Genomic DNA, 21176 nt, shown 5'->3' with positions numbered 1-21176 from the left:
ACTCTTCCACTTATTCTAAATGTCTCCACAACCATCATCAGCCCCAAAAATCCCTGTACTGAATTCTCCCTCTCAGTCCAAATCCACTGCGGGTTCATCTGTATTCCAAGAGAACTTTGTTTTCTTTTTCTTCCTTTCCTTCAATCCTTTTAATCCTCTAGTTCAAGCAATTAGCTCTACAAATATTAGCTGCAATCAAGGTCTAGCACATGTGGTAATTTTCTCTCTAATAAATCAATCAATTCTTTCCATGGAGTGTTTTTTTCCCTTACAGTCATTAGAAAATTACAATGCTACTTGAGGATCACCAGCAACTTGAATTAGTCAAGGCACGTCAATCAAATTTGCCAGATTTTGCTTTAAAGATGAGAAAAATGGGGTAGATTTACAAAGGCCTCTTGTCTTAGAATAGGAAGCTTGATAGACTCTTGTTGAATCTGTTAGAGAGGCCTTGGAGTATAATGATCCATTTGGAGGAAAATCAAAATCAGTACTACCAGTGACAAATCAGACAAAAACATAGAACCTCTCATTAAATAATCTAAAAATTAATAATTGGAATAATCAGCCATGCAGTGTCCGTGAGCAATGCAATATTCTGTAATAGCTAATAGGTTAGCACAGCAAAGAAAAAAGAGACATAATCTAGCAAATGACCAAATTGTAGTTCTACGGCTTATTAAAATTTTTTTCTTTAGTTAAATAGGAACTAAAGGAGCCCAACTGTGCTTCTCAGAGCTGTCTTTCACATTGGGGATAGGGCACTCTAGGGAGTAGGGAGCTGGGGAGCCCAGTGACAACTCCTTGACCACCCACCCTCCCAGTATAGCAGCTTAATTTTTGTCTTATTTGTCATGAGTTGTGTTGAGGCAATGGTTTTTCTTCTTGAAAATGATTTGAGAATCACCTATGCAGCCCAGACCACTCTTTTCATAAATACGTAAAATTAATGCCAGAGAAGGAATTCTTAATTTAGCGATAGAGCTGGAAAGAGACCCTGGACAGGATCTTCCGATGCCATGCCATACTGTCTCTTATACTTGGGGAACAAATCAGGTGAGAATTTGCATGCTTTGGGAATGGGGCTTCTTTTTTTTTTCTTTTGTTTTCAAATGGTTATAAGGAAAAACTGATGCAGCCAAGTTAGTGTGAGAAGAGGCACAAATGCTACACTGGAAGTGAAAACAGAGTCTGCAATTGTGCTCCTTTCTCTACAGACTCTCTAGTCACTCTGAAGAATTATATCATTATCCAGCACCTGAAAGGGGTCAGAGGAGGGGGAGGCCTAGTTCCATTTTCTTATGTCACCAAGTGTATTCCTATTAAGATTGAGAGCAGTAAAGATTTCAGCAGGATACTTGGTGAAAACTTGCTGACATTAATGACTCAAATTCTCAGAGAGACTGCAAGGAAAATGGTGTCATCACTGTCATTCAAGACATTTAAGATGAAATTTCAAAAGAAGGCTGTCAGGCATAATGACTGCCAGGTTCCATTATATCATTCTCAGAGGGTGGATCACACACACTACTACGCAGCCTGTGGGTGGCTGATGCTGAAGTTTGAAAGGAAGCTGCATGGAGAAGAGGCGAGGGGGGGCTGCCTCACATGAACAGGATACAGCACCATTGATATTCACATGGTGATTTGGGGGTAATTCTATGAATCGGGGCCTGGCTTTTAGTTGTGGATATGCTGAAACCTAGTGCTGAAAAAATGTAGGAAAGTTTGAGCTGTAAATGATAATGCCCATTTATTAATTTGCTATGAGCATATTCCTCTCTAGCGACCCAGATGCTCATGTCTGTGTGCATTCCAGCACTGAGCTGCCTGCAAAGCCTAGTTTGTAACCAGAAGGTAGCTATGTGAAAAGGAGATAAGGGCAGTGGCTTCCAACCTTGGCTGCACAATGCAATCACCTGGGGTGACTCGACGCTAAGGCCATACTTGAAAATCAAATAAATCTGAATCTCAGGGATGAGGACACAGACATCAGTACTTTTAAAATCTTCTCGAGTGATTCTAATGAGCAGCAAAACTCAGAACCACTGTGTCAGAGCAAAGAGTGAGGTTTTAGGCCTCAAAGGGTGAGCCTCACCCTTTCCACTCAGGGATCTTTTATGTTATAGACCAGTGGGTTTGGTTTTGTTTTGTTTTAAATCAGGAGTAGACATAGGTTTGCCAGTTTCTAAATTTGTCAAACAAAATCATTAAAAATTCAACTACCATCATCTCATTAAAGAAAGAAAAATTTAACAATAAAAATTAGGAAGGGCCTAATTTCAGGATATAACAGTAACTCAGTATGTTGTATTTATTTTTCCCATGCCTCTACAGACGAGTGAATATGTCACTACAGACTGATGCAAACTTAAGAACTGATGTGATCTAATTGCTCTCTACACCCATAATCAAGGCTTTCCTCCTTGGACAGCTTTAGATATACTTGACTGAGTTTGGGTTAATTAAACCGCTGTCCTATGGTAACTATCCTTCTCTTGCCATACCCTGTAGTAGAGGTTATTAATAGTATTGATTAAGTTGTAGGTGATTTCTTCTCCCAGGCTTTGGAAATGTTCTGTCTCTTCCAATGACAGAATATGATGATTTAGTAAGCTCAACTCTGCTTAGACATCTTAAACTAAGTTTTCTAGGGTGACCGTGGCACATATATGCCCAAATAACCACTTATTGGGGGCACTGGCACCCACTTGTTTTGCTAGTGGGCCATGATAGCAATTATTGTAAATCCAGTGGAGAATTCATTAGAGGGCCAAATAAACTGCGATGAGTTGTTTATTCTGTGTTAAGTTATACAAAATAAAAAAGACTTACTAATATTGTAAACTTCATTTTAAGTGCCTCTTTGGTATTTCTATATGGCCAGTTCTTCTGTGGCCATGTTTTTATTGCCTCTCTTCTCCCCAAATGTACACGGCATTCTAGAATGAGTTCTATACTTCGTTGTCTGTCCTTAACGAGACTGGCTGTTGTCACTCCTAGGAGAGGCGAGCTGTGAGAGAAGTTTACTCCGAGTCTATACCTCAAAGTTCCCTTCAAAGTATGCATAACGTAGAGACCCATTTATGCTGAAAATGGTGTGAAATAAGTCTTCATTTATTAATTTTCTCTAAGCTGTCATGCTTAAAGGTGGATCAAAAGAATAGAAGCTAGCATACACATGTGCTTTTGGCCAACTGAAAAAGTTCTATTTACTGATGTCTGTGTTCTTCAAACACTCAAGATGTGTAACTAATAATGGGCTAGTCTGCCCCTGTTACTCCCAGACAAACCCAACCCAAACTGAAGTGTTTGCCATCTTTTCAAGGTCAGGGGCTTTGCTTAGAATAGAACATCAACCTCAGATGTAGAAGACCTGGATTTGAATCCCAGCTCCACTACTCTCTTCAGCAAGTTGCTTAAACTCTCTGAGCCTCAAGTTCCTTATACATAAGATAGGAATAATTTCTTTTTCTTCTTCTGTCTTCTTTCTTATTCTTCTTCCTTCTTCCCTCCTCCTCCTCCTCCTCCTCCTCTTCTCCTCCTCTTTCTCCTCCTGTTTCCTCCTCTTCTTCATTATATGGTAATTATGAGAATTATATGAGATAATTTAGGTAGAATACTTCGCAAGTTGCCAGACATAAGTTCTTACTAAACATTAACTTTGTAGGTCAGAGCTCAGGACAATAACATGGCATTAAATAAACATTCACTAGACACTTACACACACACAGAGAGAGAGAGAGAGAGAGAGAGATTGAGAGAGAGAGAGTCTTGTGTCTGCAGAAGGAGGAATCTCATTGGAAATGTAAAGTTAAAAAGCTGTTACTGAATTCTGAACTTTAGTTTCCAGGTCTTGACCATTTAACTGGGCCTACCTGCTACTTAATCTTTGCTCATAACTGTTTCTAATCTCCCAAACAGATTGCCTTTGCTGAGACCTGTGCATTTTTATGATGAATCCATAGAGTCACCTATCTGACCACCATCCGTCCTTCCATCAATATGTCCTTATCTTTACAGATCCTGGTATTCCTTGGACCCAGAAACACATTCCCTTGCTATTATCCTAATGCAGCTAAGCTTGTTAAAGGAAAGCATTTAGAAATCTAGATATTTGCTCCTGCATTTTCATATTTCTGTAAGCCAAGAAAAATTTGAATCAAATTCTCTATTGATACATCAGGTATAAACCATGGATCTGGGAGAAATTAAGTTGGAAGGACTAGAACCCATGGTTGGTCTAGAGCACTTAATATTCATGTAGAACCCAATTCTGTTTAATATTTTTATGCTGCTGTAATTAAAAAATTTTGACATCAATTATCAATACATGTACATAGGTTCTCCCTATCTCTGCTAAAGCTCCTTCCCCCACCACCAAAAACAACGACAAATACAAACAAAAATGAAAATATCGATAAATGAACTTCTCAAGTTGCTGAAAATTTACCATCAGATTCAAGCCTGTTTCTGAAAGTTTCAACTCACCCAATCAGACAAAAGGCTGAGGAAGGGAAGCATTTATCAAGTTACACGGGGAACTCCATCTGTTATCTTAGACCTTTGTTACCAAGTGACACAGAGGAGATACTTGAAGGCAGTTTGAAAGACTTTTATTTTATAGATCCTTCATCCAAAGATTTCCAATTAGGGAGAAGAAGCAGCAGAAAAGGAGAAAAGCCAAGTATGAGTGATGAAGATGCCTTCATCTACTGACATTTAACCTGGCGAGAACCATCAATGGTGAAGTTGCCTTTTCAGCTGGGATCTGTCCGTTCAGCTTCTGTAATAAATGCAGTCAAAGGGGCAGTCCCTTCCCATTGCTCACAAAGGTCTTGTTTTTGAACCTCGCCCTCACAGAGGCGGTTTCTCATCATGCCAAGTCAACAGAAGAAAATCATTTTTTGCATGGCTGGAGTGTTAAGCTTTGCATGTGCCCTCGGAGTTGTGACAGCCTTGGGGACACCGTTGTGGATCAAAGCCACTATCCTCTGCAAAACGGGAGCTCTGCTCGTCAATGCCTCAGGGCAGGAGCTGGACAAGTTTATGGGTGAAATGCAGTACGGGCTTTTCCACGGAGAGGGTGTGAGGCAGTGTGGGTTAGGAGCAAGGCCCTTTCGGTTCTCATGTAAGTAGCAATTGCATTTGAATTATTTAATACTTTAGGCAGACTCTTCCCAGTGTTGTGAGGAATTATATTTGACAGTTTTGCCCTGTTTATTGTAGGACTTTTTAAACTGGTGTGAACCATATGAAAAGCCCATGACTCTGAGGAATTTCTTCTTCCTAGTTTTTATTATTTTATACTTGCTCTTTTTATTGTAACGTAGAGTTAATTCATTGTTACATAATTAAGGTTTTTGGAACTATTAGCAATTAAGATTCGTAAGTATTAATATTTATGTAAGAAATTATGGAGTCTTTTTTAAAAAGTAAACTTGGGGAAATAGGAAAGCTGTAAAGAATGATCTTTATGCCTTTATTCTTTATAAAAAGAACCAAGGTTATGGGCTCCCTACTTAACCCTACCTGCTTTGCCACCTTTTTCATGATTTTGTTTCCTGCTCCCCACTCCCTCCCATTATTTCTGCTAAGACCTCTGCTGCTGCTAAATATTCAGTTTTCATTTTTAACCAATCTGGAATCATTTGGCTGTAGAAATTTAAAATGATCTGCTGTGCTAACTGGGAAAGAAATGGATGCCTATTTAGTATAGAAAATTTTAAACTGATTGACCTGCAAATCATGTAGAGAATATGCGAATAGGCAACTCATTAAATGAAAATTAATAAGAAGTCATTTGTTATATTACCATGTGAATAGGCAACTCATTAAATGAAAATTAATAAGAAGTAAATTAATTGAATTTATTATTGGTTGTGTCCTATGCTGGTCCTGTCGAGGATGAAGTTGTTCTAACTGGATACCCCTCCCTTTGCTTTCTGTGAGGACTCACAGAACTGGTAGGGTTTAAACAGTACTCTCACTTATCTCACAGAATTGCATTAGTTCCCACATACCCCTAACATTCCCCCCCAGCCTAGTGAAGAAATTCTTCCATTTAGTTTTTTGTTCTGCAGTGACAGCTCCATCTATATACAATAGACTATACATATTAAGTGTACTGTATATACTATACATATTAAAACCTCTTTCATTTTGGTGAGGCCCAGCAAAGAATACTTACAGTATAGCTTTTTTTTTTTTTCCTAAGCATAAAAGTATCTTTTTCAATGCAGCATGAGAGAGAGTTGGGAAAATGAAAATAAACAGATCCAATGGACTCCCCAAAGAGCATAATATCCATTTAAATAGACACCCCTCTCAGTGTTAAAACTTCCTAATCAACATGCCTTTGGGACACGTTGCACCCTTGAAGTTTACATTCCCATTGCAATGCAGCTTCATGGTTCACATTTTTTCCATTCAAAATGTCATTACCCTGTCAATGATGTTTCATCAACGTTTGCTTGGATGAGAATCCTCTGATATTCTTCCTGATAGAAATGTATAAGCCCTGTTCATATAAATGAATAAAAGGTCTAGCCTTATTTTCTCAGTAGTGGCTTCCTTGGAGCAAAAATCAGGGACCTCCAGAGAGCTCAGGTGAATGACTCTTTTCTGTTTCTTCCAGAGCCCAACTTCTAATTAGCGTACAATTCATTTCCCAGAATGTCTTCTTTCTTATTTTGCCTTTAGAAAGTTGTTAAGCAAACATTTGAATTCACAGAATCGTACCAGTGTAGGAAGAATGGAAAAGGTAACTTATCAAGGTAAAAATCACTTCGTGGCCAGTTTTCTTGGCTCACTGCAACCTCCCCCTCCTGGGTTCAAGCGATTCTCCTGCCTCAGCCTCCCAAGTAGCTGGGACTACAGGCGTGCACCACCACGCCCACCTAATTTTTTTTGTATTTTTAGTAGAGACAGGGTTTCACCATGTGGGCCAGGCTGGTCTCATGGCCAGTTTTCTTTGTGTTGTCATGTTATCATCAATTAATAGGAATTTATATTTCAGTTCTGTTAGGTGGATAAACACTATTTTGCATACCTAAACTTTTCATTTATATCAGCATTGCCCAATAAAAATATACTACAAGCCACAAATGCAAGCCATATATGTACTTTGAAATGTCCTAGTAGCCACATTAGAAAACAAAAGTAAAAAGCAACAGATGAAATTAATTTTAATGATTTTTTTAAACCCAAGATATCAAAAATCTTATCATTTTAACATATAATCAAAAATTTATTGAGATGTTTTACGTTCTTTTTTTCTTGATGCTGTCTTGGAAATCTAGAGTGTATTTTACATTTATATTACATCTACTTCAGTCTAGCCACATTTCACATGCTCATTTTTTTGTGTGTGGTTTTAAGGAGAAGAGAGTTTAATAGGCAAGAAAGAAAAGAGAAGGCAGAAGGAAGAGGTTCCCTCATACAGAGACAGAGGTTGGGGGGGCTCCAAAGCCAAAAGAGGAGGTCCCTAAGTGCGGTGGACACCAGCCAGGTATATATGCAGAGTCTGGAGGAGTGCTGTCTCATTTGCATAAGGTCACATGCTCATTTTTATGGCTACTGTATTGGTCAGTACAGATTTAGATGGGGATTTGCTCTGAACAAGTTGGTCATTGATGGTGTTCATATTCTGATTGAATTTTTCCTGGGTTCTGCTGTATAAGTCCATGTGTGTTATTTTCATGTGCAATGCTTGCATCACTTTTAAAACCCAGATATATGGCATAACGTGAGAATGAAAAATGGACCAGAAAAATAGTTTGGCAATGTAGTCATGTTTGTTCCTATAAATGTTCCCTGTTGACCACTCTATCTCTTTTAATTATAACAAGAATCTGCCCTGCCAGCATGCACAGTTATGCTGGGAAAACTTCTGCCTCATTTACTCTGGCTGATTCTCATCCACTTATGGGTCAGTGGTTCATTTTCTAGAGGTCACCAGCATTCATACCTAGCACACAATTTCATTTATTATAATGAAGGAATGTTTTCCTTTCAAAGAGGCACAACTGGTGGGCTTAATTTTTCTTGATATGTCACCTGTAAAATTTTAATGATGATGTTTAAACTCTAAATGTAGCCATCAAGACAAAAACTGCCAATTTTGAGCTCAGTGTGTGTGGGTGGGTTTCTGTTTTGGTAATTTGAAACATCGCAGAATATCATCAAAATACGATACCCAAGAATCATATGGTATCAATCGTTCCTAGATATACTGATCTATTCATTGCCAAGACAGTTCATGAGCTGGTAAAAACATATGGAATTATTTTCTTAAAATGTGAAAAATAAAATTTAACCAATCATGTATCACAGCTTGCAACTTTAGTCGTACTTTGAAAAGCATTTTAATTTGGACCTCATGATAGAAAATTTATAAAAAGCTGAACAGAAATTAGTTCACTTCATATTTTAGAAAAGCAGCGTTTCTTTACTAAATGAGGCATTTGACCCAGATTGGAGAGAAAATGTTGAAACTACTTCTATGAGCAAGCAGGTGGCTTCTCAAACACATGTTGGGATGAAATGGCTGGGGCTCAGGGGCTCAGTGCCTGTCACTGAGAGTTGGTACTCTCTATCTCCATGGTCTCCTCCAAGTGTGACTCTTGTCTCTTGCTGACCTGACCTGCCCCAGGTGTCTTACTGGTCATGACTCTGCACACCTTGCATCTCTCCTATCACCCTGCCTATGGCAAAGCTACAAAGGTCTTTGATGTGGCTCTGTCTGATATCCTGTGTTTCCTCCTATGGTCTGTGTGGAAGCAGGTATGGGGGTGTGTAGAGGGGAAGCCTATGAAGTTCATCTGCAAAGACTACTTGGTTAGGGGAAGAGGGAAAGAAGCCATATGCACCATTTCACCAGCAAGCATGGGCTCTTCTGCTTTTTAGCTTAGGGGTCCTGTTGTCTAGTCTCACTCACCTATTAAAACAGTCCAGCAAATAGAGGTTTTGTTTACCTCCTATTACAAAAAAAGCAATTAATGGAATAGAAGATAATAATGTATGAGAAGCACTATTATGAAAGAAAAACCTTCAACTTCTCTCAGCCAAATAATTGTTTCCTCCTCTGTCCTTCCCAGACCTTGATGTTTGCTCTATTATTTCAAAACAACTATATTATAAATATTTGAGAATGTGTATTTCTCTGCAAGGAGATCTTAATCCCCAAGAAGGCAGGAGCTGTGTATTATTCATCCCAGGGCTCCTTCACACCAGGGCCTCAGACAGTGCATGGCCCAAACAGGTACTTAATAAATATTTGGTAAACTGATACTATTGAAATTAAGAAACCTGGATTTGAGGTGGGTCTCTGCCACTCACAAGAGATTACACTTAGAAAATTCCATCACTTCATTGATTTTCAGTTCTTGCATCTGTATATGGGAGACGATACTAGGTGATTTCTGGTGATTTCTGACATCTCTTACCATTTAAATGCTCTGTGATCTATATAACGAGGGACTGGCTGTTCTAGACAAGTTCCTTCCAGCTTTACAGTTGCATAACCCTTCTAATCTTAGTCACATGATGACTCCACTGACAGATTTTTGGCCACCATCATTAGACATGCTGAGTTACATGTGCCTTTGCTCTGATCCTCAAAACTCATGATTTTTAAAGTATTCTGAAATGTCTACCATTTATCAGGATCCAGATGGATTTTATGACTAAAGTGGATGTTTCTTTTCTCTCCCATTACAATCTTTTACTTTTTGTGTGGGAAATTGCATGTTAAAGAAAGGGAAATTGAAGAATGGGATGCTTTGGAATTCTGGTAAGATGGATCACTGGGTTCCAGAAAGTGGGGGCAGCCACAAATACTGAAACAAATGAGATGGTATTACTGAGAAAGCACAAATAGAAGAAGGTCAAAAGCAAGAAGAAGCTGACATCCTACTTCCTCCCATTTTTGCTTTCTCTGTTTTTCCAAGAAACTCCTCTTCCAGCCTCGCTGAAAAACTCCACTTTCCTAAATCTAATTTCTTAAACTGATGATGGCAAGAAGTTAGGAATGACCAGTATGTTTAAGACTCCAAGAGTATTTGTTTTGTTTCGTTTTGAGACTGGGTCTCACTCTGTCATCCAGCATGGAGTGCAGTGGTGCGATCACAGCTCACTGCAGCCTTGACCTCCCCTTCCTGAGGGATCCTCCCACCTCAGCCTCCTGAGTAGATGATACCACAGGCATGTGCCACCACACCTGGCTAACTTAAAAGAATTTTTCTTTTTTGGTAGAAATGGGGTTGCCCAGGCAGATCTCAAACTGTTGGGCTCAAGCAATCCCCCTGCATTGGCCTCCCAAAGTGCTAGGATTATGGGCATAAGCCACTATGCCTGGCCTCTCCAAGGGCTTTCTTTACCCAGAGAGGAACTTGGCAGAAATTATCCTGCAATTGGTGAGGAATATGGAGAAAATGACTTTGAGGAAAGGAACTTCTGGTTCTGCCTACCTAATCCAGAAAAAGAAGTTTTACTTCTCCCTTCCCCTAGTAACTATCTTCCCATATTCATATAAAAAAGTACAGAATCAACTTTGTTCAAGAATTATAATTTTGCATGTATGCACATGTGCACATGCACACCCATATACCTTCCCTCCCTTTAAATCATCCCACACCCTAATAGTAGTAAAATCACTGACTTGAGCATACCTGGGAGAGGAAGAGGAGTCTGACAGGGGCAAGTCCTAAGTGGCACTTCTGAAACTTAACCCTGGTGTACACACTTTACCTACTGCAGGATGACTCCACAACTGTTCTCACAATTTGCTGCTCTGCTTTCTTTTCTAATTTCTGAAGGTGACTTATCTTCCCCAGGGACTCTCAGACTTCTCAGAAGAAAAAAATATTGGGTGGGTCTCTGCTAGTCACAAAAGATTAGACTTTGAGAATGATAAAAGTATATCAGAATATACTCATTAATATTGAATTACTTTAATTAATATTATGATATTGATAAAAGCAATGTTCAATAATGAATACTATTTGTGCCTCATAGGGGCCAGGCATTTTGTATGTTTTATCTACAACCCTTACATGGGAGATGTTATGATGCTATTTCTCTTGAAGAAATATGGAAACTGGAAACAGAGAGGTCACAACAATTTTCCAGAGTCACATAGCTAGGTAGGCAGCAGAGTTGGGATTCAAATTCAGATGCATATGATAGATCGTGCTCTTCCTCTGCTACATTTTGCCCCCTTAGAATATGAAAAAAGGATACAAAGTGATGAAGAAAATACGTAAGATTATTCTTCAGTTTCACCATCTATTTTTTTAAAGTTTTAAAAATTATACTTTAAATTCTGAAATACATGTACAGAACGTGCAGGTTTGTTACATAGGTATACACGTGCCATGGTGGTTTGCTGCACCCATCAACCTGTCATCTACATTAGGTATTTTTCCTAATGCTATCCCTCCCCTAGCCCTCCAACCCCTGACAAGCTCCGGTGTGTGATGTTCCCCTCCCTGTGTCCTTGTGTTCTCATTGTTCAACTCCCACTTATGAGTGAGGACATGTGGTGTCTGGTTTTCTGTTCCTGTTAGTTTGCTGAGAATGATGGTTTCCAACTTTATTCACATCGATGCAAAGGACAAGAGCTCATTCTTTTTATGGTTGCATACCATTCCATGGTGTACACGTCCCATTGATGGGCATTTGGATTGGTTCCAAGTCTTTGCTTTTGTGAACAGTGCTGCAATAGGCATATGTGTGCATGTGTCTTTATAGTAGAATGATTTATAATCCTTTGGGTACATACCCAGTAATGGGATTGCTCGGTCAAATGGTATTTCTGGTTCTAGGTCCTTGAGGAATCGCCACACTGTCTTGCACAATAGCTGAACTAATTTACACTCCCACCAACAGCGTAAAAGTGTTCCTATTTCTCCACATCCTCTCCAGCATCTGTTGTTTCCTAGACTTTTTAATGATCGTCATTCTAACTGGCGTGAGATGGTATCTCATTGTGGTTTTGGTTTGCATTTCTCTAATGACCAGTGATGATGAGCTTTTTTTCATATGTTTGTTGGCCACATAAATGTCTTCTTTTGAGAAGTGTCTGTTCATATCCTTCTCCCACTTTTTGATGGTTTTGGTTTTTTTTTTTTTTTTTTTTCGTATAAGTTTAAGTTTCTTATAGATTCTGGATATTAGCCCTTTGTCAGCTGGGTAGATTGCAAAAATTTTCTTCCATTCTGCAGGTTGCCTGTTCACTCTGATAATAGTTTCTTTTGCTGTGCAGAAGTTTTTTAGTTTAATTAGATCGTATTTATCAATGTTGGCTTTTGTTGCCATTGCTTTTTGTGTTTTAGTCATGAAGTCTTTGCCCATGCCTATGTCCTGAATGGTACTGCCTAGGTTTTCTTCTACGGTTTTTATGGTTTTAGGTCTTATGTTTAAATCTTTAATCCATCTTGAGTTAACTTTGTATAAGGTGTAAGGAAGGGGTCCAGTTTAGTTTTCCACATATGGCTAGCCAGTTTTCCCAATACCATTTATTAAATAGGGAATCCTTTCCCCATTGCTTGTTTTTGTCAGGTTTGTCAAAGATCAGATGGTTGCAGATATGTGGCATTATTTCTGAGGCCTCTGTTCTGTTTCATTGGTCTCTATATCTGTTTTGATACCAGTACCATGCTGATTTGGTTACTGTAGACTTGTAGTATAGTTTAAAGTCAGGGAGCGTAATGCCTCCAGTTTTGTTCTTTTTGCTTAGGATTGTCTTGGCTATGTGGGCTCTTTTTTGGTTTCATACGCAATTTAAAGTAGTTTTTTCTAATTCTGTGAAGAAAGTCAATGGTAGCTTGATGGGAAAGCACTGAATCTATAAATTACTTTAGGGAGTATGGCCATTTTCATGATATTAATTCTTCCTATCCATGAGCATGGAATGTTTTTCCATTTGTTTGTATCCTCTCTTATTTCCTTGAGCAGTGGTTTGTAGTTCTCCTTGAAGAGGTCCTTCACATCCCTTGTAAGTTGGATTCCTAGGTATTTTATTCTCTTTGTAGCAATTGTGAATGGAAGTTCACTCATGATTTGGTTCTCTGTTTGTCTGTTATTGGTGTATAGGAATGCTCGTGATTTTTGCACATTGATTTTGTATCCTGAGACTTTGCTGAAGTTGCTTATCAGCTTAAGGAGATTTTGGGCTGAGATGATGGGGTTTTCTAAGTATACAATCATGTCATCTGCAAACAGAGACCATTTGACTTCCAGTCTTCCTATCTGAATACCTTTATTTCTTCCTCTTGCCTGATTGCCCTGGCCAGAACTTCCAATACTGTGTTGAATAGGAGTGTTCACCATCTATTTTAAAAATAGTATTGAAGTCTCACAAAAGCTGGTTCTCATGTAACTATCTGAGAGTATTTGGCCTTATGACTTGAATTCATTCATTGCCTTTTTATTTCACATTTTAGTGATTCTGATGTCTAAATCTTAATCTTTGATCCTCGCAAGGTAAAATAGCCAAGTCAGGCCTGTTTAATAATATTGGTTGAGGAAGTCACATGCTTATGATCAATCTTTGGGTTATGTAATTATATTACCTTAATGTTGGCAGTTTAGGTGTAAGGCAGAGATATATGATCACATGTGTGGTTAGCTAATTTAAGATCACTGCACACTAAAATCTTCATGGTATGATCTTCAAAGTTAGCTACTCTGACCACAGCAACGATTTCACCACAGAAATTTCCAAAATGGCAGACTCTTTCCTGAGGTGGAGTGAACAGTTTTAAAACAGAGTCAAGGACTAAAAGAAAAGCAGGCACAAAGCATTTGATTCATTTCAAAAACTAGTATTGTATTAAGAGCCAAGGGAACAGAATTGTAGCATCAATTAAAATCTTGTTTGAAAAAAATAAAATAAAAACAAAAGTTCATTTTTATCTCTGAAATATATTAAGGTTTTCATAAAGTTACAGGTGTATTTTTAAAAAAACAAAACTGATATACATTAAACTGACAAATTTGCCTCTCATCTCATCATGCAGCTAAACACAACTGTCTATGGTGATATACACTCTTATTAGAGGTATGATAGAACTGACTAATAGCAAACTTTGTACCTGGTAGACTAATTTATGCAGGGTTCATATTTCGCTCCCTCTCAGCATGTTATAACTGTGGCAAAGCCATTCTCAGAAGTTATTACCCCAACATAATCATACCCCTGTGGATTCGGAGCAGTTAAATGGGTTCTGTTATCAGAGATACATATGTGCCACAGCAGATGTCGTCCCTAAGCCACCATGGGTGATTAAGACTCACTGATGGGACTGCCTCTGAATAGGCTTGAGTGAGGTGGATACACTTCAGCTGAGAGAAATTCAGGTAAGGGGCTGAGAAAATCAGATTTTGAATGGTTTTATCATACCATCAGGTCTCCTTCTTTTAAGTTCTGGGGTCATGGATTTCATTCAACCTGACCACATAGCCTTTGGAAGCTTGGCTCAATACCTAAGTGTGAGATTATGGGTGATATTAAAGGAGATGAATGCATTGAGCTGATGTCAGAGAATGTCTTTTACTGGATTTTCATAATGACTGGCTGCAGATGGGCTGAGGGGAAAGTCAGATCAAGAGCATTTCTGTAAGAAGAAAGAAATCTTCCCTCTTATTCTCTTTCAAGAAAATGAATAGCTGAGCACCAAGAGGCCAAATACTTTTATAAAAAACACATCCTTTTATGTAGAGAAGGACAAGTTGAGACGAAAAACAGGACCTCTGAAACTGCCTTTAGAGCTTTAATCTAGGAAGAAATTGCTGCACCATTGCTGACATCATTATCAGAGGCTGCCTTAGTTCTGAGAGCTTCACAGATGGCCTTTTCTGCATTTTACATCTGGCCAGATGAAGGCAAAAAGGTTGATGAAACCAAAACGATTAGATCAGTGGTCCATAACTCTGGCTGCACTTTAGAATCATCTGGGGAGTCCTTAAAACTACTGATCCTGAGGCTCCATCCTGGACCAATTGAATCAGGATCGCTGGGGGTGGGACCTGAGCATTGGAATGCTTTAAAAGTTCCTCAGGGGACTCTAATGTGCAGCCAAGGCTGAGAACGACTGAGGTGGATGGTGGCCAAGATAGGTGAGGTCAAGAGTTAGAAGCCCTTACTGTTAGGGAAGGGGGAAGCTACAAGGAGGAGGGGAGGGGGAAGGAGCAGTATTTAGCATTTCTTCCACACAGTTGGGGGGTTTTCTGATCAAAATTAAGCCGGGATCTTTCGCTTCCATTTTCATGAAGGTCTTTTGCTTTGTCCATAGCCACCTGGCCTCAGGGCAATGAGCAATCTGATTGATGAATCTGCAGTAAGAAACTGAGCATACTTGGCTGTCAGCTCCAGCGGCTTCCCCTGTTTCCAAATCTGCCCACCAGTTACAGGAGCCTGCTCACCAACTGGTTGGGTTAAAGGAGTCAGCTCTGTCCTTGACAGGGAGGCCTTCAGCTATCTGGCCCTGTCTGTGACTGCATGGGTGAAGCTGCCTAATTTGGGGAACTTGATGGAAGATCTAAGCTATGTTCTCTAACAGTTTTATCAGAAATAAAGTTAACTTTTGACCTCCATCTGTCCGTCTCCTGTGGAAGGGCTCTGCTCCTTCCAAAGAAACTCTCAGGGGTTCTCCTTAGAGGTGTGTTATCAGTCCAAAGATCATTTTAGACCAGCCATTACAGAGGATGTCCAAGAAATTGCACAAGGGAAATAGAAGCAAGAATGAGAGCAATATATCAGACAGTGAGGAAAGTATGTGACTGGTTTCAAATAAGTAATTAACCATAAATCCAAAGTTCCAGCATTATTTATAGCAATAGTTGCCTACCTGGTCAGGAAAAAAAGTAAAAGACTGAGCTGCAAGATAGAAAGTTTGCCTGAATTGCATGTACTCCAAGGACTCCTGTGGAGTATTCCTCTGTCCCAATGCGGAGACCTGTACTCTGACCACCCGTGGGCCAAATCCCTCTTACCCACCCTCAATGATTCCTCCTGGGACCCTCACCACATCTAGTTCTTACATTCCTCACTCTTTTCAGGGGAAATACAACCCTTCTGCTCTTCTCACGATGTTAAAAATATTTAGACAATTACTTAAAATTAACAGCAATCTTCCACATAAATGATCTCGCTTGTGTTTCTTGTAAGCTCCGTGATTTATTTCTATTATTATCTATGCTGATAGTTAAGGAAACTGAGATATAGAGACTAACATGCATACTAAATGGCAAAACCAGATGAATTTCAAACTTCCCTGACTCCAAACGCCACGTTCTGCCCAACCCGCCATGCTGCCGCGCAGTTAATGCCTGGCTCTCCACTGACCCCTCTACCCATTGTGCTTTTGGTGGTACATTGTATTCCAACTGCCTGAGACTCCTGATTAATGCCATTACATATAGACTTAGGTTGAATTTACTAGGATTTTTAAGATTTGTAGGATAACAGATATGACTGGAATCAGTAATAGATAAAGGGATAACAAAGTTTCAGAATAAAATATAACAGAAAACCCCAGCAGATAGAAGTAAAATGAATGTTAAGGCAACTGAAATGAAAGCCATACATTTAGAAATATCAAATAAAACTCAGATTAATGGCAGATAATAAAGGAACACACTTAGCAGTCAGTAAAAACACTTTTTATCTTATTCTTATTAACCTCAAGTAAACTTTTTTTTTTTTTTGAGACAAAGTCTCACTCTGTCATCCAGGCTGGAGTGCAGTGATGCAATCTCGGCTCACTGCAACTTCCACCTCCTGAGCTCAAGAGATTCTTCTGCTCCAGCCTCCCGAGTAGCTGAGACTATAGGATCCCATTACCACACCCGGCTAATTTTTGTATTTTTAGTAGAAACAGGGTTTCACCATGTTGGCCAGGCTGCTCTTGAACTCCTGACCTCAGGTGATCCACCTGCCTCAGCCTCCCAAAGTGCTGGGATTACAGGTGTGAGCCACCACGCCCGGCTGTAACCTATTGAAAATAGCATTACTTGACATGTGAGACAAATTATTTGTAAGTTAATGAGTTTATGTGCCTTCAAGCTCTCACCCCTCCCTCCCCTAAAAAGATTATTGAGTGCCCATGATGTGCCTAAGCCTTCTGGTAGACTCTGAGAATGTGAAAGGAATTAGACGATACTTGTTCAACAACCCAGAATCTAAGCAGAAGTGTTCAGAAATGATCAGCCACTTGGGAGAGCTATACTAGCATATCATTCAGGATAGGCTGGGTTATGTTTTAATAACAAGTAAGTTTGAACTTCATAGGTTTGAAACAACAAAGATGAGTTTCTTGCTCACGGTTCATATTTTTTGGAGAATGGCTGGAGCTGCATTCCAAGATACAGCCACCATCTGGAATGTTGACAGTTACTGTAACAGAGAAAGAGTTGTGGAGGCTCTCACACTGGCAATTAAATTCTCTGACCTGGAACTGACACATGCCACCTCCACTTACATTTTATTGGCCAAGGCTTGTTACACAGCCACATCTAACTGCAGAGAGGTCAAGATGAGCAAATCCTACCATGAGCTATAGATGGTGAAGCAGCACTCATTATTATCACAATTATTGTATTTGTTATAAAAACTCCAAGAAGAATAGGTACTGTCTGTGAGGAATAGGCATAAGAAAACCAGAGGAAAGTTCTTAAAGATGAGATAGATTTCACTAGATGGCATTGAAGAAACATTCTAAGTAAATGAACAGCATAAGCAAATTCATGAAGAACTTATTGTGGCCCTAGTACTGACGATGCGTGAGAGCGTGGAGGAGGGAAAAGGTAAGACTGGAGAGGAAGGCAGGAACCAGAACAGGACAGACTGTGTTTGCTTTCAGGCAGTGAAGTTTATCTTGTAGGCAACAGGAAGCCTTTTAAGGAAGGCAAGCAGCTATGTGATGGGACAGAAGATGGACTGGAAGAAAACCAAAAGAGAAGTGGGGGCCAGTCATAAGGCTCCTTCAATATTTGGGGATCCAAACCAAAGCATTGGCAAAGAAATAGAAAGGAAGGGAAATATTTCCAAAATATTCAAAACAGAAACCAACAGAACTTGATGACAGAAGATGAACCCAGGTTTCTGCTGGATAGACCATTGTTACATTCTCTGAGAGAAGGAATACAGAAGGAAAAAGTTGAGAGGGAATATGAAATTATTTTTAGTCATGTTTAATTTGATCACTTGCAGAACATCAACCAGAGATGTCCATCAGTTACACCAATTTGCAGGTTTTGAGAGAGGCCTGGGGTAGAGGCAGAGAAGCGGGAATCAGCAGATTAGAGGCAGTAGTTGGAACCATAACTGAAGATGAGATTTCCTAGGGAAGGGAGTTGAACAGGAAGGTAGACAAAGGCCAGGTGCAGTGGCTCACGCCTGTAATCCCAGCACTTTAGGAGGCTGAGGTGGGTGGATCACAAGGTCAGGAGTTCAAGACCAGACTGTCCAACATGGTGAAACCCCTTCCCTACTAAAAAACACAAAAATTAGCTGGATGTGGTGGTGCACACTTGTAATCCCAGCCTCAGGAGGCTGAGGCAGGAGAATTGCTTGAACCCGGGAGGCAGAGGTTGCAGTGAGCTGAGATCACGCCATTGCACTCCAGCCTGGGCAACAGAGCGAGACTCTGTCCCTCTCCCTGCCAAAAAAAGAAGGTAGACAAAGATGTGTCCTAGAAAACACTATTATAAATGGGTAGAGAGGGGAGACTTGCCAAGGAGATTGAGGGGAGAGTTAGTGAGGTGAAACCTTGGAAGGACAGACCTTCACCAAGGAAGTAACAGTCAACAGGCCTAGATGCCACAGAGATGTCAAATGAGAGACACTGGAAATGGTTCTTTGAATGTTACAGCCAGAATATCACAGGGGACCTTTTCCAAAGCAGTCTTGATGAAGTGGTGGGGAAGGGAGGTCCTTGAAGGAGCTAAGGAGGGACTGGGAGATCATGACTCAGAGATAAGGGTTGCAGGTATAAAAGGGAAAGACTGAGGTCAGGAAATAGACAGAGGAACCCTAAGGCCAGGCTGTGGGTGGGGTGTGTGTGTGTGTGTGTGTGTGTTTGTGTGTGTATACAACGGGAAGACCTTGAGTATAATTCTGTACTAAGAAGATAGAGCAGTAGGGAGGAAAAGACTGAAGACAGATGGGAGGGTAAATAGTGAATTAGAAAGGTCCCTGCAAAGATGAGAAAGGATGAGTCTGAAAGTACAGGGAGAAGGGCCACCCTTGGCTTGGACAGGAGAAAACATTTATTTCACTAAGAATAAAGGGAAGGTTGGGTATACACCAAGAAGAAGGTGTAGATGGGTGGCAATGGAGTTCTGCCAAGTTGAGGGCATTTCATGATAGCCTCACCTTTCTCTGTGAAATGAGAGAGTTTAGTTTACAAAATATGTTTGAGCACTTCATAAGCCAGGTTCATAGGCTGAAAGAAATGGAGGTGGAGTGTGATAGGTCCTTAAGAATAGGGGAGGTTTGGAATATCTGACAAGGGATAGAGAGGAAAAAACTAGACAAGGCTTTGCAGAATGGGGGCCCACAGATCAGAGGCTCAGGGGTCCTCATTTGAGCAGGAGAGTAAAGGCAGGAAGGCAAGGGTCGCATCCCAAAAAATAAAGCCCCCACCAAATGACTGCAGGAGGGCAGCTTTCCTACGAGAGCGTCCCTATCACTGTTTTCACTCCAAGTCATTAACTTATGACTTACTCAGCTCTGTTTCGTAATAGCAGACTCGAGTAATGAGGGTATGACAGCCTCTCTCTGCATGCCAAAGTATGCAGCGTGGATTTCCTTTTCTGCTTTCTCTCTCCTGTGGCTTAGGTGCCTTCTGTTCTGCTACTAGGATAGAGAATCCAGTGACTAGTTTCTTCTAGCTCTCTGTTCTGACTAGGTATCTAGTCAGAAATTTCTGCTTTCCAGACTTCACGGAGAGGGAATCAAGCTTTGAGTCATGGCTGAAAAAGTAGAGTTTAATATATATATGTGTTACAAAATGCCACTCATGTTCTTGAGGTTACCTTGTATCTATACCACAACTAGCGTTCTTTTAGAAAGCACCATTACCCAAGTAATCCCTTTCCTGGGAATTCACCCAAAAAGGTTATTCCCATATATCCCCCATCTCCAAAATAAAAAAGAAAAAGGTATGTGCTTAGAGATGTTCCTGGAAGCATGAGCTGTAATGCGGAACCAATAGAAGACAACCTAACAGATTGCAGGGCATCCGTTTGGTTAAAAACGTATGCGTTATCTAAATGATAGTTATGAAGACAATATGTATAACACAGAAAATGCTTATATTCTGAGTTGAAAGAACAGAAGGTGATTTCAAAACTGCATTGAGATAATAGTAATATAGGAAATAGTAAGATGAACAAAGATTTCAAAGGAACAAAAATAAAGAAAAATTTTGCTTTTTATATTGGTTAGGAGTATGGGTGAAATTCCAATTTTAATTTTAATTTTATCGTTATAATGTTGTTCATAAAAAAAGGTCCTCTATAGACAGTGAGGCTTTGGGACAAACTAACAGAAACAGGGTAGGAAGAAAATTCATCTTCCTTCAATCCCCTTTCTCTGCTTTAAAAAAAAAAGAGCTTTGTCATGTTCAGGTGTGCAATGAATTCTTTTTCCAAATCTGGAACTTTAAACCTACTATTAAATGGGAGTCAGTTTCCATGTAACCTGTTGACAATCCCCCAAGTATGTTGGATTAATTTCTTTTAATAAGCGAATTTGAAATTCTATTTCAATTGCCAACCTGCATCTTTCAACTTCTAAAAACAAAGTAAAACAAAACAAAAACACACCGGGTCCTATCACCCTCTCTTGCTACTACTATTTTATCTCCATTGCCCCGAATTCCTCCCAAACCTCTCTCCACCCAGCTTTGATTTGTTTTCAGTCGGGTTTATTGAGGCATAATTTACATACAGTAAAATTCATCCTTCTTAGGATGCATTTTGACTAATGTATGCATTAGACTAATGCATTTTGACTAATGTATATTGGCTTATAATGACCACCACAACCAAGATATAGAATGCACCCAACCCTCCCGGGTTCCCTCTGTCCCTTTTTTGGTTCATCTCCTCTCCTACCCCCAACCCCTTGGCAACCACTGATCTGTTTTCTGTCCTTATCATTTTGCTTT

At 39.8% G+C, this 21176-nt stretch overlaps 1 protein-coding gene and 1 long non-coding RNA gene across 2 annotated transcripts in view; one reads left to right on the top strand and one right to left on the bottom strand.

Annotated features, from left to right (window-relative positions):
* The window catches only part of LOC126948256 (uncharacterized), a 106295-nt gene extending 101386 nt beyond the window's left edge, over positions 1-4909 (bottom strand). The window contains exon 1 of the long non-coding RNA XR_007723378.1: positions 4492-4909. This is a non-coding gene — a long non-coding RNA (uncharacterized LOC126948256). The remainder of the gene's footprint in view (positions 1-4491) is intronic.
* The window catches only part of CLRN1 (clarin 1), a 43473-nt gene continuing 27175 nt past the window's right edge, over positions 4879-21176 (top strand). The window contains exon 1 of the mRNA XM_050779807.1: positions 4879-5131. Coding sequence (XP_050635764.1) covers positions 4879-5131 — 253 coding nt within the window. The remainder of the gene's footprint in view (positions 5132-21176) is intronic.

The sequence above is a fragment of the Macaca thibetana genome, chromosome 2, assembly GCF_024542745.1.
Source record: "Macaca thibetana thibetana isolate TM-01 chromosome 2, ASM2454274v1, whole genome shotgun sequence".
Lineage (NCBI taxonomy): Eukaryota > Metazoa > Chordata > Mammalia > Primates > Cercopithecidae > Macaca > Macaca thibetana.
This window is presented reverse-complemented; position numbering and strand designations above follow the sequence as displayed.